The sequence below is a fragment of the Passer domesticus genome, chromosome 8 (genome assembly GCF_036417665.1).
Source record: "Passer domesticus isolate bPasDom1 chromosome 8, bPasDom1.hap1, whole genome shotgun sequence".
NCBI lineage: Eukaryota > Metazoa > Chordata > Aves > Passeriformes > Passeridae > Passer > Passer domesticus.
The window spans coordinates 25,815,116-25,831,103 of record NC_087481.1 but is presented as its reverse complement, the minus strand read 5'-3'; the positions used below and the strand labels follow the sequence as shown (position 1 = coordinate 25,831,103).

The window sequence follows — 15,988 nt, the reverse complement described above, 5'->3', positions numbered from 1 at the left end:
TAATCCTGTAGCAGGTATTAAAAACTGCTCTGTTGTTACCAATTTACTCAAGATTTTTTGGGATTCTGCCTTGGTTTTTATATAGGCTGGCAGAGCAATACAGCTTTTCAGTGATTTGTTAACAGTACCAAAGCTTGCAGTAATGAGTCACATATCTTTGTTTCTGCTGCAGTCATTTAGGGGGAAAATGAGCAACTTAAGTAAATCGTTTTGAGTAGCCTGAAAAATGAAGTCTGACAGTGTCAGATTGGCTGAGCTTTGTAAGGAAGGGCCCAAAACTCACACTTTTTAGAGGTCAGTTTGCTGTTGAACTTACACATTAGACATTTTTGTTTGGTTTTAAGTCACCTTTATGACTGTCTCTGTCATGATCAGCTGTGTTGTCTCTCAAAGTTGTCCCTTTACCTCCTGATCCTCTCACTTCAGCCCCACCACTGACCCAGCCCCTATGGGAACAATGATGGGGAATGTCATGTTTTCCCTTTTTCCTTATGAATTCTGCCTTTTCAGCAATCCTGTAATGGATTTTGTGTACTTACACAGTTTTGTCAGTTCTGTAGCTATACCCTGGATATCTAAAACTCCTGCTTTAGCTCCAGATTTGCTTTCTCTTCCTTCACATCACATCTGAAAAGCCAAGCCAGCACTAGTGGAATTGCCTCTTCAGTAGGGCAATTAATGACAGGTACAAAAGTTGTTTGTGTTCTTTGTTAGTGATTTCCTGAGCTGGCTGCAGGGGAAGGAGAGGAGGATGGGCTGATGGCTAAATGCAGAAAGCCTGAAGTGTGCCCCTTGTTTATCCCAGAGGATGAGCCATGTGTCTGTGTCACTGTTGTCAGGCCCTGGCTAGATAAAAGTTATGTTGATAACTAATAACCTTTAAACAGCTCTGGAGGAAAAGAGGATCTGGATATGGAGGCTGTGTCCTCCAGAAGTGTTTACTAAAGTCAGAGATGGACAAAGCCATGATGGATTTAGTGCCAGGGAGAGGGGAGTGACCAGGAGACCCTGCAGATCTGCATAATCCTTCTTCTGCATTTCCATGGTAGGAGTTGAGGGAACAGAAGTGAGGCTGATGTCCCTGCCTTTGATGGATAGCCATGAAAGTGTGGTGGGTGACAGAATTTTGTGACATGTCCAGTTAAAAGTGGGATCATCCAACCAGTGTGAATAGTTTCACATCAGGGAGCTCTGTAGAGCAGTCCAGCATACACAGATGTGTTTCTAGGCAGGCAGTGGAAGTGATTTGGACAGCTCATCCTGGTTTTGACAGCATTCAGAGCTGGCAGCCTGCTTTTGTCTTGGCATGTGAGTGGAAAGGGTCATGTGAAGCTTTCAGGTTGGCTGCACATTCTCAGGTTTGGGGAAAAGCTGGCATTCAGTTCTTGTCCAGTGTCAGCCAGAGACTTGGGGAGAATTCAGAGTGGAACATCAGTATGGAAAAAAAAAAATCTGAGGATAGGGATAAGTTATGAGGCCATGGCATGTGCAGCTTAAAGGAAGGACAGAAGGGAGATATAACTGTCTCAACAAACACGAGGAGTCACCATAAAGGAGTCTGAGGCAAGTCATTTTCATCAATCAGGAACAGCAGAGCAGGTAATGAAATGCCTAAGTGTGCACCAGGGAAAGTTTAGTTGAAATCCAAGGCAGGTTGAATTCCAGTCCCTTTTTCCATGAAGCAGGGGAATGCTGCTGGGTGGGGTTTCACTGTCATGGGGGAGTTGCCAAAAGCTGGTCTTTGTGCCTCAGTCAGGAGATGCCATAAATGCTGTTCCTGATTCCTCCCTAGTCCAAGTGAGGAAACTTGTGCCAGAGAAATCAAACCCAGCCATAAAATCACAGAATGTCCTGAGTTGGAAGGGCCCCACAAGGATCATGGAGTCCAGCTCCTGGTCCTGCCCAGGACACCCCAGCAATCCCACCCTGTGCCTGAGAACGTTATCCAAACACTCCTGGAGCTCTGGCAGCCTTGAGGCAATGCCCACTCCTTGGGAGTCTGTTCGATGCCTGACCACCCTTTGGGGGAAGAAACTTTCTCAGATATCCAGCCTAAACTTCTCCTGCCACAACTTCAGGCTGTTCCCTTGGATCCTGTCGCTGGTCACCAAAATATCCAGTGGTCCAGGAGTGTGCCAGTGAGGCTGGCATGGTGTGGCAGCACATGTGCTGCAGCTGCTTGTGAGCATGGCTGGGACAGGCTGGAACACAAAGGAGCAGCTCTGGCATCCTCTTGTTTGGGATGGATGCTTCTTGGGGCAAGCTCCTGGGGGGAGACCTGCCTTGCTTGTGTTAGAACCAGGTGACTTCAGCGTTGTTGATGCAGTGGCTCTGCAGGGGAAGCTGTGGAGGGTTTTATTGGAATTTCTATTTATTGCATCATTAGCAGCAGTGGAAGGCTTTGCTCTGTACCAACAGGCTCCTCTGGTTTGTGAAGGGTGTGTAAATCCACTGCTGAGCTCCCGCAGTGCAGCAGAGCCTTGCGTGGGACCCCTGCAAATAAAACCCCAGGAGTGCTCTTTGGATTCATTACCTTGCCACAGGAGTGTGTGGAGGTTTGTATCAGAGTCCATGAATTAGGAAATATAAGCTATTCAGCACAGATGCTCTTGGTTATGTGTGCACAACCAAGTGAGCCAACAGCCAGGGAGAGCAAAGGAGCTTGGGGATGTCCGTGTGAGCGTGTTCTTGTAGCAGGTACCTGATTTTGCCTTCTCCTTCTGCTGGATGAGCAAACACCTCAGTCCTCTTGTTCCTTCTGCCCTTTCAGGCTCTGAATTCAGAGCTGTTCTGCAGCTCCACACGTTGCTGGCTGTGCTTCAGCCCTGGCTTTGCTTCTGCTGATGTAGGAAGAATGTGGAAGCAGGACCCTTTTCCCTGCTAGGCTGAATCAAACTCCTGCAAACTTGTACTTCTTGGAGAATTGAACACCAAGGTCAAGCAGAAAACAATGTGAATTCTTAACAGGCAGTGAGGGAGCTGTATTTCTTAATAAAACTGTGTACAGCAGTTCCGTGGAGACTTAGATACTGGGATTTTTCAGAGTAATGGCTTCACTCGGGTTCTTGCAGCTCCGCTGTCCTGTGTGTTTTCCTGCGGGAGGGCTGGGAGTTTGTTCTGGTTCTGAACTTGCCTGTTATTCAGGGAGCATGCAGGACAGAAAAACTGCTGTGTTCCATGGTACCAGGAGCATTGTCAAGGGCAGGGGTGACAGTAACAGTGCCAGGTCTGTAGAGCAGGCACGGGAGGAGATTGCTCAGCTCTTCCCCCTCTGCATCCCTTTAATTTATCAGACGTGTCCTTTCTCCTTAGCACTACTGATTCCTTTTCTTCAGGTTTCCTTCCTGTCATTCCCTCACTGCACAGAATGTCAAAACACTGATCTGCTCAGAGCCTGCAGGAAGATATTTTCATTCATGGGGCTGAAGTTCAGGTGCAGCCATCTTTACATAACCTTTTTTTAATTGCTCATTAAAGCGGAACAAGTGGCTGGTGATGGGAATGAATTTTTCCCCCTTGCAGGCAGCAGTGGCTTGCCAAGGTCAATGAAATCTCCAAAGCTTCTCTCCAGCATCAGGTCTGCTGGGATTGCACTGCTGCTGACAGATGGATGTTTTTAACCTGGCTGCTACACATTCTCTTAGGCAGAGGGGGGAAAGTGTGAACAGGGAGAGCATTTGGAAGATTGGATTTTTCTCATGTGAAAATAGCTCCCATTTCTTTCATTTCTTTATTATTTTTTAAGGTAAAAAAGAAATGATGGTCCAGGCTGGGTTTGGCATTTCCTCCTGCCCATTTTCATTCCTCCTGCTTTGGCAGCTCTAAACATCTTCAGAGTTGTTCTTTGGGTGGGTTTTACCAAATAATGCAGTAATTACACCCAGAGGCTCTTTGGAGGCTGTGTCCAGAGCAGGCTGAGATTCATCTTGCAAAACCCAGTGCTTTAGATCCATGTCCACAAAAGAAACCTTTCAGCATAATTATCCCCCTCCAAAAAATGAGTATATTAAATCTTCAATCTTCCCAAACAAAAAGCCTTTAGAAACTTTTCCCTTTCTTTTATTCTGGCAGTAATTCAGTGCCTGTGCAAACACTTCAGCTTACTCACAAATACATTAAATTTTTTTGGATGGCCGAGGTTGCTGGGATTTAGGGAGATATATGGTGTTTTCCCCTTTCTTTTTCTTCCTGTCATAGTTGTATATGCAACTTGACGAGAGATCCTGGCAGCCTCCTTCTCCAGAACAGTAAACAGAGCCAGTGCTGCAGTAGTTTGCAGATAAATAATGTATTACAGCCTGTCAAATAAAGCTTTGAGCAAATACCACTTTAAAGGGTCATATATTATGAATCTGAATATTACCCTACAGATCATTATTTCCCAGACCCTTTTGATTCCTTATTATGCACAGAGCAGCTCTGGGAACAGGTCACCTTTTTCCACTACCCCTAAACCTGATAGAATTAACATTAGCAAGATTTCTCCCGTGGATGTAGGTTTTTTTAACCTGCAGAAAGAAGCTCAAAGATCATCTCTCAACACTTCTCTCCCCATCCAAATGTCCTTGAAGATGTATTTCTCTTTGCTGTCTCAATTAGGAATGTGGCACACATACATTTATTTATTTAAGAGCCTTGCTTTGAGCTTGTAGGGAATACATCATCTGTTTGATTGGTTCTTAGGGGAAACCTTCCTAGAAATTTAGGAGCCTCCTAAAATACAGCTGGATATTTAGCTAATGTGAGTGTTTGAAGAGGAGAGGAAGTATATCCTTTTGGCATTGCTTTAGGAAAAGTCTGAGCTGTGTTTTCATCGTGCTGGCTTGAGTTACAGCTGGGTGTTTCCCTCCTGCACCGATGGGATTTGGTGGATCCCAAATGCTGTCTGTGCCCCTGCCAAGTGCAGGGCCCTGGAGGTTGCTTTAGCCATTTTCTTTTTCAGCAAACAAAGCAGGAGACACAAGCCACCAGTGTGTGTCCAGCCCAAAAATGCCAGCTTAGGAAGGAGGGACATAATCAATGTATCCCACTTTTCCATGGGAGGTTTTGCCAACCAGCACTCGTGGTTGTCTGGTGCTGCTGAGCCCCCTCTGAGGCTTTGGTGTCCCCTCCCCAGCTGCAGAGCAGGGCCCCACTGGGTCTGGTGGCAGCAATCACAAAACACTGCTCCTCCTCTTGGAAGCAGTTTGCTAAACTCCCATTCTCTGGTTAGAGAGGATATTTGTTGGCTTATGCCTTTTTCTGACACAGAGGTGGGGCAACTGAGAACTCAGAAATAAAACAACCAATAAATGTTTTAAAAACTTTTATTCCATTTTCAGTCTCATGTGAAGAGTAAAACAATACAGGTGTTATGATTCACACCATCACAATTAAAAGCCAACTATTTTCTAATTACAATGCATCATAAACATTTCTTAACCTATCAACTTTTACCACACCATGCCATAAATACCTTAAAATCAGTCATCTAAAATTACCCCTCAGAAGTCCTACTACAATACAGTAGTTTCACAGTTCACAGTTCTGAACAGTTCACAGAAATAGAACTTCCACAGTTCTACTTCTCCAAAGTATCTAATCTTGTTTACAAAACCATCCTTTAAAACTTGTTTCTAATTCCATTTCTCTCTCAGCAATGCCTGTCCTATTCCATGCCATTTCTAAGTCAACATTTCTTATCTCAAAGAATACATACTATGTAAACCTTCTGTCCAACCTGAAAATTCTCTACAAATCCATGTCCCACACATTTTAGCACTGGAGTTGTAGGTAGAATGTTCCCCTATTAACACTATTGATTATGACAGATTTATTGAGGAGGAAGGAGAGTCAGCTGGGAAGAGAAACCTTCCCCTGAGAAGTGTGTGGTACCCAAACATGGCCTTTTTCTGAGGCCATGGGAGCTGCTCCATTTCCCACTGGTGAGCCTTGCTGCCAGAAGGAGAGATGGAAGGAAACCAATGTCTGCATTCAGGAACTTCCAGCAGGTTTTATTTTTCCACCAGGATGTTTCTCGTGGTGGTGTCTCTGAATTGCTTTGGGCTGGATGCTCCTCAGTCTGGGATTTGATTTCCTGCAGGGGAAAATGGATTGAGTTAGTGGAGGAAAAAAACAATGAAGCAAGGAAGAATAGATATTATGGGTCTGTTGTTTTATGGTGGCTCCTTGTATTGCCTTTCCATAAAGTTGTGCAATTAAAGAGATGTAGAAGCAGGGGAAATTGCTTGTTTGTCCTCTGCTCTCCTCATGTGAGAAAGCTTTTCTCTCAGAAGAAAGGAGAGTGGGGTTATTTGAACAAATCTGGAAATTTCATCTTGTAGAGGAGCAGGAATGTGCTCATCCTGTCAGGTTTTGGGGGGGAGTTTGGGACTATTTAACAGTGTGTAAGGTTATAGGTAATCTTTTAAATGACAATAAAAAAAAGTCAGGGAATATCCTGCTGTGTATTTGGACTGGCTACTGGGGCTGGGCCAGCAAAGCTGGTGGAGTCAAAGGCTGCACCCCATTTCTGCTGCTTTCTTCCCCTCCCATAGGATTCCAGAATGGCCTGGCTTGGAAGGGATCTTAAAGTTCATCTCATTCCACCCCTCTGCCATGGCAGGAACACCTTCCACCATCCAGGTGGCTCCAGCTCCAATCCCATCCAGCCTGGCCTTGGGCACTGCCAGGATCCAGGGGCAGCCCCAGCTTCTCTGGGCACCCTGTGCCAGGGCCTGCCCATCCTCACAGGGAACAATTCCTTCCAATATCCCATCTAAACCTCTGCTCTTTTAGTTTGAAGCCATTCCCTCCTGTCCTGTCCCTACAGTTCCTGCTGAGCTGTTCCATAAACACCCCAGATTTCCTTTCACATCACGTTGGTTCTGCATGAATTTCAAAACGCAAAAAGCCTTTTTATATTTCAAGCTTATTTCTTCAGCACCTCAGGTGTCCTGGCCTGCAGGAAGAGCCCTGGCCAGCATTCTATCCCCTTCTCCTTGCCTGGTGCAGATGCAGAATCCACTGCTGGCACCAAGTGGCTGCCGGTGGAAGCTGCTCCGGAGGTGTTGGACTCACTGGCTGATTGTGGGTGTGATTTTGGGATGGGAAAGACCTCCCCGTCCTCTGTTTGTCCTGGTGGGAGGGTGGGAGCAGGAGCTGCTCCATCCCCCTCTGGATAATGCCAGGCGAGCACTGCTTTGGCCCTGCTTTTCCTTCTTTAAAACCCATGAAAGGTCAGAGGGCTGTCAGAGGAGTTGTTATCTGTAACAAACCCCAGTGTGCTGTGCCCTGCACCCCCTCCTTGTAGGGTGTGGGGTTATTTCCTCCCCAGAGAACAGAAAAATAACCTGCACAGTGTCATCATGTGCATGGAGGCAGATAGTTGTGGTTACCTGGGAATGGGCACTCTTTTTCCTGCTTTTTTCAAATACCCAGAGGATTTTGACACTTAGCACTGTTTGTAGGCTGTGTATGAGTACTGAAAAAAATATTCCTGTAGGCTTTGCACCCTCCTTCATTTCCAGGTGGTGAGTTGTGTTTGGCTAGAAGGCATTCCAGAGGGTACAGGAGCATGGATGTACCTCTGCTCCCAGGAAAGGGGGTGGCTGGGGGTTTTCTTTCATCAGGAATCAGTGAGTTCCCACTCACAAATCCTTTGGAGCCCACTTTCTTTGTGGATCAACACAAATCTCTGACATACCAGAAAAAAATAAACAGAATTCTCTCCCAGAAATTTCTCTTTAAATGACATGGCCTGCTTATCCCTTCTGTAATTAATTTAAAGGCATCTGACAGCAGCTTGGAGGCAAGATTTGAACTTTCTTTATCCTTCACTCTGATGCTGCTGCATTTGTTCAGTTCACTGGTGGTTCTATTGGAATTTGGGAACTGGATGTGGACCAGCTCTCACTTCCCAGCCCTTTCTGGGCTGACCTTTGCAATGAGCACCACTGTACGTGACAGTGGGCATCTCAGTGTTCTGGTTTAATGCTAGAAATATTCATTTTTAAATGAGATAAATAATAAGCAGCATAAATTCCATCGTTTCCAGGCTTTTTTTTTATTTCTTGTGAACTGTTGTGTCATGTATCAGTAGAAAAAATGAAGAAGAAAAGTATTTCAATTTAAAATTTAAATTTGAATTTTGTAAAATTTAAATTAAATTTTTCCTTCCTGGTCTTTTTACATCTGGTAGTGCAAAACTGACCACAATCTGAAAGTTTAGTTCCAAAAAACCTGCAGTTAGCTGGTTCTTTACTTCCCCCTCTGCAGGGAGCTGTGCTTGCTTGTGTTATCCCATGGAGCTGCCCAATGCTTGATCCTGAATGCAGGGCAGGGGGAGAGGGAGCTGATGGGCTTTTAGACACCAACTTGAGATTTTCTAAGCATAGTCACCACTTAGGAGGTTGATCTGAGATATTTGGACCCATTTCCTAGCCTTTAATTAAAGATGCTACCTAAAGCTCTGCTAAAACTCAGGGTATTTTAAGGCTGTTGGTAGAAAAATGCTGATTTGTGTCTTTGGGGATGAAATTAGGAATATCACAGCAGAAGAAAGCAGCAGTGCTGCTTTTGAAGCTGCACTAATGGCAAGTTTTTGTGTCCCAGGGGCATGTTCTTTGCATTCTTCAGGCATGGCAGAAACTACTACTTCTGCTTTTTAATGAAGAACATTTCCAACAAATGAGTTTGCCCTCTCCTTTCCCCAGCACAGGAGATTGTGAGAGGCCCACGTTTTGCACCATGAGTGATCCCCAAAGCCTGTATCATACGACAGTAAAAATCACCCTTTTTCCCCCCAAACTGTGTGGGCCATTCAGGTGACAGCACAAGGGGGCTGAGGAGCAGAATTTCTCCATCTGGGATCTGCCTCCTGCCAGAGTCACCCATACAAATCCCTCCAGCCTTGGTGCTCCACTTATCAGGAATCCCTTGGTTTCCCACTGGGAAAAGCAGCCAAAATCTGGTTGATAGGGTAACAATTAAAAATTCATTAGCACTGAAGAGCAGCTGAGGCTGGAATGGGCAACTCAGCAGGCAGCAGAATGGCACTCATTGGTACCAAGTTGTTCCCCATGAGCTTAAAAATTAATTTTGTTGTTAAATGTCATCTTCTGGCTTGTGATCAGCTGGAGTGTTGGTCCTGTGCTTCCTGGTAAATTTGGAGGGATAGAATCTATCCCAAATAAGGGATCTCAAGTGCTGAGATCTGCAAAGCTGCATGAAGTGTGATGTTGATGCTTGTGGATTCACAGAGGAGGGGGAAAGGAAAGGATGAAATCCCCATTTTTCAGTGGGCAAAGAGCTGGTGCTCCCCCCCAGCCCTTTCCCAAGCTGGGGAATGGCTCTTCCCTCCTCCCCTGCAGTGGGAGCCAGGAGACAAATTACAGGAGAGAGGGATGAGTGGAGAAAACCTTCTCTGCCCAAGGGCTTTTTGGAAGTTCTGCAGATGCCTCACAGCAGCATTTGTAAGAGTCAGGGTCTGGAAGAGTCTGAGGATGAGGAGAACTTGGGGAAGGTGAAGTTTGGAGACATCCATGAACCTTCCCTTGCTGGGACACTGGCCTTGGGGCAGAGAAGAGTGAAGTTAGACCTTTGCAAGACTTCTCTTTGGTTTATTAACCACTGTCCCTGTTTAGAGCAGCCACTCATCAGCCCAGTCCTGTGAGATAAAACTGGGAGGGAGGGATTTCTGAGTTCCTTTTCTCTTCCTTTTTTCTTCTTGCTTTTCCCTGGGGATTTTTTCTTTCCAGCTCACAGCTGCACCTTCTCTATTTCTTCAGGGAGGTCCTGACCTCATTGGTGTCCTCACACTGGGGCACCATTAAATGTTGTTTTTTGGTGGGTTTGGGTTTTTTTTTTACTATTGTTAAGGTTGTGATTGAGGGCTTGAGAATGTATTTTGTATTTAGATTTAGATGTTAATTATTTATATTAGTTGGGTGTTACAGTACTTTATTAATAAGTTATAAAATGTTTGACTATTTTTTAAATGATGTTTAAGGTTAAACGATTCAATTAAGAAATTACAATTAAATTATTTTTACTTCTAATTTAATGACGAAGTCCACAGTGCTGACTTTTTTGTTTAATTTTAAAATATTACTTAAACTTATGAAGAAGGTGAAGAAGAACAACTAGCTACTGTCTTAAAACTTTTATTTTGTCTCATATATATAGTTAAATTTTAAACTCTTAAGTTTTCTAATATCTCTGTGGTATTACACATTTCTAATTAAACTACACACTTGTAATCTTAGTGCTCTCAGTCAATTTTGGGAGCTTTCCCTACAGCCTCAGGTCAAATGAAAACTCACCTGAAAGGTGGCTGTGCTCAGCTGGGGTTGGTCTCTTCTCCAGGCACCACTGACAGAACCAGAGCACACAGTCTCAAGCTGCACCAAGGGAAATATTGATTGGATATTAGGAAAAAGTTTTTTACAGAAAGGCTGATAAAGTTCTGGAATGGCCTGCCCAGGGAAGGGTGGAGTCACCATCCCTGGCTGTGTTTAAAACAGACTGGATGTGGCACTGGGTGCCAGGGTTTAGTTGAGGTGTTGGGGCTGGGCTGGACTCGATGATCTTGGAGGTCTCTTCCAACCCCACCTAGTGATTCTGTGAATTCTGTGAAATGCAGTGGTAGAGTGTGTTAGTACAGAAAGTCTAAAATTGTCAGCATGCAGGACTCCAACAGAGGCTTCTCCCAAGAGCTGTCCAAGGAATTGCACGTAGGGCCAGCGTGGAGAGGCAATCCTGGGCAAAGCAGATCCTGGAACCCATCAGCACTTCTCCTTCACCCGTGTTTCCTGCAATGCTGTTTCTTTATGGTGCCTTTTTCGTGCTTCACAGCTCAGGTTGTCATGTCCCTGTTCCCTTCCCTCGCAGTTCGAGCGGCACGACCCGGTGGACGGGCGGATCACGGAGCGGCAGTTCGGGAGCATGCTGCTGGCTTACAGCGGGGTGCAGTCCAAGAAGCTCACTGTCATGCTCAAACAGCTCAAGAAGCACTTCCAGGATGGAGAGGTCAGTGGCATTCATGGAAAATTTGGGGAAATCTCGCCCAGCCCCAGGCTGAGCTGAGAAATGAGTTAAGCGATCCTTCTTTGGAAAAGCATCCGCTCCGTGTTGAGCCATGGGGGAGAGAGGGAAGAGCTGGGAGTGCAGTGGTTGGTGTCCAGTGCAGGCTGTAGGTTTGTTCCTTATGAAAATAGATGCTGTAATTTTAAAAATTCAATTTGCTGAATGGCACCCTGGCTCTGGAGCCAGAACAAACACTGAAGCCATGCTCCCAGTTCCTGGCTCGACCTTGGATTCATTAGCTGCTGTGACCAGGCAGTTTATTATTTAGTTATTAACTTCTGGGAAAAATTACTCACAATTTAGAGAGGAGTAAGTTTGCAGACCCTACACTCATTAATTCAGTGAGAGTCCTTGGAATTAAGATACCCATACCATAAGATGTGCTTTATCAGGTAAGGCAAGTATGGGCTGAGAAATTACTGAGCATTAGAATTTTACATCTGCCCCTATAATGGATGTTCTTTTATTAAGCCAGAATGTTCTTTTATTAACTGGGATATAAACAAGCAATTCATCAAAGTGAGAATGGATGGAAAGTCTTTGGCTGGCTGTTTTAGAGCTGCTTTCTTCTGACATCAGAACCAGAGTTTATTTCTTAACTGGTTTAGGTGCCAAGTGTATTATAAAACACAAGTTCTGACCAGGGTCTGCAGCTTTTTTTGTTCCTGAATGGGATTCCTACATTAACAGGAATAATTTGATTTCTGCAGGAAAAATTGCTTAAATTCAGTGTGTGTCTAATAGAAAAATATCAGCTCTGGTTTTGAAGTTTGATTCTTTTGCTGTGATTTTTGGGTTTATATATATATGTGTGTGTGTGTATATAGATACTACTGAACAGTAGCTGGCTTTGTGAGGAAAGAGGAAAAGGAATTTATTTTGGAAGGTTTCCTACAGCAGATGTTTTCTTCCTTTCATGTGTAAGCCAAGACCCTGACATCTGTGCCAGAGGAAGAACTTCTTGTTCTTACCTTATTTCTCATCCCCAAATCAGCCAGATTGTCTTTCTATTTACAGCCAGCCAGACTCAGAGCAAATCTTTATCTTCCTTTATTCCAAAGACTTTCAAGGAGAGAAAATGGGCAATAAGACAAAAAAAAAAAAATATTTGTAAGGAATAGAATAGGTGAAAAATTCATGATTCCTTACACTGGTAAGGGTGAAATGCCCAGAAACTGTCCCAGGCTCACCCAGCAAGGCTTTCCCTTGGAAGTGCAGCTCTTTTGAGAGAGCTTTCTTATGGAATCTGCCAAACCTTCTCTTCTTTGTCTGATGCAATTACCTTGACTGCACAAGGCAGCCCTGGCAGCCTCCCAGACAGCAAAACTCTGAGTTTAATCTCATCTTTAGCTGTTTTCCAAGGCTGTTATTCTGCATTCCTGCTTTTGAGAATGATAAGTTTTCTTCTATTTACTGCTAATCTGCTTTCTTTTTTTTTTTTTTCTTGAGGAAAAATCCCATCTTACCCTAGATGGGTGAATTTTGCCTATTCAGCAGAGCTGCCACACTCTGTTTTGTCTAACATTGCTTATGAGTATCCTCCCAAGTTGTACTTACACAGCTGCTGTTCTCCTGGTAAAAAGGACCTGAGTCATCAGCAATATTCACAAGCAATGCTTTATTTGCTTTATGCCCCCCTAACTGCTGGAAAACCAAGCTGTCTCTTCAGAACCCAGTGATTGATGTGCTTCAGGGGCTGCCTGGGGTATTAGCAAGGGGTGGCAGTGAGGTGGAATTCCTGGCTGAACCAGGTGAAAAGCCCTCATTTTTGTAGGAGATGTTTGAGCTGTTGTGTTACAAGCATGTAAGTGCTTCTGGAATCTCCCTGTTGATGTTTTGTGAGGATTACTTGGGTGATGAAGGGGTTCAGCTGATTATGATTTAACAGCTGGAGCTACAAAGATGTGATCATTCATCTGTTGACTTGCCTGAGGCTGTCCCAGTCTCTGATTTTTATTTTATTTTGGTAGCTGGAACAGAGTTAATGCTGGTGCCAGCCTCACCTATAGAATTCCTAAAAAAAAAAAAAAAAAAGAAATTTCATAACAGTGATGGTATTCTTGCTACAGACATTCAGTGGTTTTGTCCACATGAAAGCCACGATTTGTAGGATACACTTGTGTCACTGCTTTTGTTTTTTTCAGCTGATGAAAGGACCACAAAGGCCAGGTTGGGTGGGGCTGGGGGCATCCTGGGATAGTGGAAGGTGTCCCTGCCCGTGGGACACCATGGAGTGAGATGGACTTTGAGGTCCCTTCCCACCCAAACATTCCAGGGGTCCATTATGCACAGACAGCAGTGCTGCTTGGCCTTGGCAGCTGCCATTTTGGGAATTCCAGGAAAATAAAAAGTTTATGGCTCTTTGCTCAGAACACTGCAAACCCCAGATGTCCCAGACAGAGCAGGCAGGTCACACCACAATGTCTTCTCTGGCCTGGAAGTGGCCACACACCTCGTGGTTCCTCCAGGCTTTCCACTCTCCCAGTGCCCTGCTCTGGCAGGGAGGCAGCATGATAATTGCAAAGATATTTTCTCTTTTAGAACCATTGTACAAAACAGAGGGATCTTTGCATTGCTTCCTGCAGAAGTACCTGATCTATTGGATTTTTTTTTCCCCCTAGGACAGTATTTAATTTAATTCTGCTGTACATCCTAGTGTTCCCCTCGGGAAGAGGAGCAGGCAAACATTCAGGGAAAGCTCCCTACAGAGTCACCAGGGATTTCTCTCTTCAGTCAGCTCTATTTTCCACATGTGCTCTCCCATTTTGCCATCTCATCCTTTTTGGCCCAGATCCATGAGTCCAGGGCTGACAAAGCTGCTGTTGCATGTGTCAGTGCACACGTAGATCATCAGAGCAGGGCACGTACTCACTTACAGCAAAGATAGGAACAAGCTGCACGTGTCTGTATGGAAAGACCTTAAAAATGTTCTTTTTCTTTCAAAAGATTGGTGGCTTCTTCCCTGATTAGGAGTTGTTTGAGCAGAGTTACAGCAGATTGTGTAAATTTGTATTTGACAGTACCTGCTGAACACATCCAGGTCGTGGAGCTGTGCTGTGTTCTGCAGTTTGCATTTTTAATATCTTGCTCTATCAATCTGTCCTGCCAGGCAGAATAGGAGGAGCCTGAACCTGAACTCTCTTGACAAGCTGATTTATGTCTCCCAGAGAGGGAGTCTGAGTGGTTATTACTGTGGTGATGATTCACCTCCTCCCTTGGCTCCGTGCCGTGGCTCTGCTGGAGTTGGAGGCTCCAGCTCTTGTCCCAGTGATGCCTCAGGTTTTGCTTTTCTATTTTTCAGATTCTGTGCTGCTTTAGTGTGTGGGTCTGAGCTTCACATGAGGGGATGGTGAGCTCTCTGCACAGAGCAGGGAGACAAAACAATTCCTGCTCTAGCTGGGCACCAAGGACAAATGATCCAGATCTCAGGCCTGAGAGCACAAACAACGTGGGCTGGAGAGAGAAAAAAAAGCAGGATGGGACAGCAGGGGCTGGAGCTGGAATTGGACAATTAACTCCAAAATGCAAATGGAGCAGAACTGATCACAGTGACAGACTCCATGACTGGATGTCCATTTTGTGCCCATTTTGGTTCATCCTGGGTGCAGCCCTGGCTGGGCTCTTGTGCTGCCCAAGGTGCATCCATGGAGGAAATCCTTTTAATAAATCCCTGCTTTATTCTTTAACTCTGTCCAGCCTCTGCTCTAGACCAGCCTTGTCAAGGCATCCCCAGCACTGCTGTGGTGGTGCTGGAGCTGCTCAGGGTGATAAAATCAGGTGCAGTGTAAGCAGGTAGGGTTCAGAGCTGTGCTCATCAGCAGTTCTTCTTCTGGGGATCTCAGGATGTTTTTCCATGACTATCCCAGAGTGTGGCTGTCAGCTCTCACCTGAGCACATGCTCACCTGGCCTAGGTAGGAGAGCAGACAAGGATCCTGCCTCCAGCAGTGAAGCAAACTGGGACACTCCTGTGCTTTAGTGTCACCTTCTGCCACACTGGGTAAGAGCTGGGTTCCCCCAGGGATCCGTGGATCTCTTGGGAAAGACCTTACAGTGCATGGGCTTGTTGAGTCTTTTATCTTTTTTTGTTGTTAGGGTCAGGATTAAATGTGTGAGATGGTATTTCTTGTTTAGAGTCAGATGTTTATTAGTTCTTATCTGTATTACAGTCTCACAAACCCTGAGTTGTACAGCACTTCACTAACAAACTACAAAATGGAGAGGTATCTCTCTCTACAAGGTCTTTTAAGGATAAGCTGTTTAATAAGAAATGACACTTAAATTATTTTTTCTTTTAACTCAATAACTAACTACTTGTGACTTGCAATGTGGACTTTTTTATCCAATTACACCATATTACTTAAACTCATGAAGAAGGTGGTGAAGAAGAAGGACTAGCTTCTGTTCTAAAATTTTTATCTTGCTTTATATATATTACTATATTTTAAAATCTTAAACTCTTAAGTTTTTTACTATGTGATATTACACACTTTTATTCATACTACACACCTGTAATCTTAGTTTTATCATTTAATTTTGGAAGCCTTTTTCTATGGCTTCAGGTTAAATGTAGTGGTTTTTGGAGGTCACTGTCTGTCAGCACAGAAAGTCTAAAATTCTCAATAGCCAGGGTTCCAACGTGGACTGTTTGATATTGTCATTGCAAGTGTGCAGGCTTCAAAAAAATGATCAATTCACCTGTTTGCAGTGGTCTCCTGCATCTGAGGATGGTTTTCAGTCCCTTCCTTGTGGGAGTGGTGGGGCCAGGAGGGGAGCAGAAGCACAGGTCACATCCTCAGGTGCCAAGGCTGTGTTTGGTGTGTGCAGATGAATCCTCTCCTGGCTACAGCTTTGGGCCAGTGAGTCACTGTGTCATTTCCAGGAGTGTCCATGGTCTCCTTTTCCCATCACCACCTGAGTGTCTTT

At 44.7% G+C, this 15,988-nt stretch overlaps 1 protein-coding gene across 3 annotated transcripts in view; it reads left to right on the top strand.

The window, feature by feature from the left end:
- Positions 1 to 15,988, top strand: part of MICU1 (mitochondrial calcium uptake 1) — an 88,854-nt gene that overhangs the window by 64,677 nt on the left and 8,189 nt on the right. For all 3 annotated transcript variants that reach the window (XM_064429835.1, XM_064429837.1, XM_064429836.1), the window contains one exon: positions 10,870 to 11,007. In XM_064429835.1, coding sequence (XP_064285905.1) covers positions 10,870 to 11,007 — 138 coding nt within the window. The remainder of the gene's footprint in view (positions 1 to 10,869; positions 11,008 to 15,988) is intronic.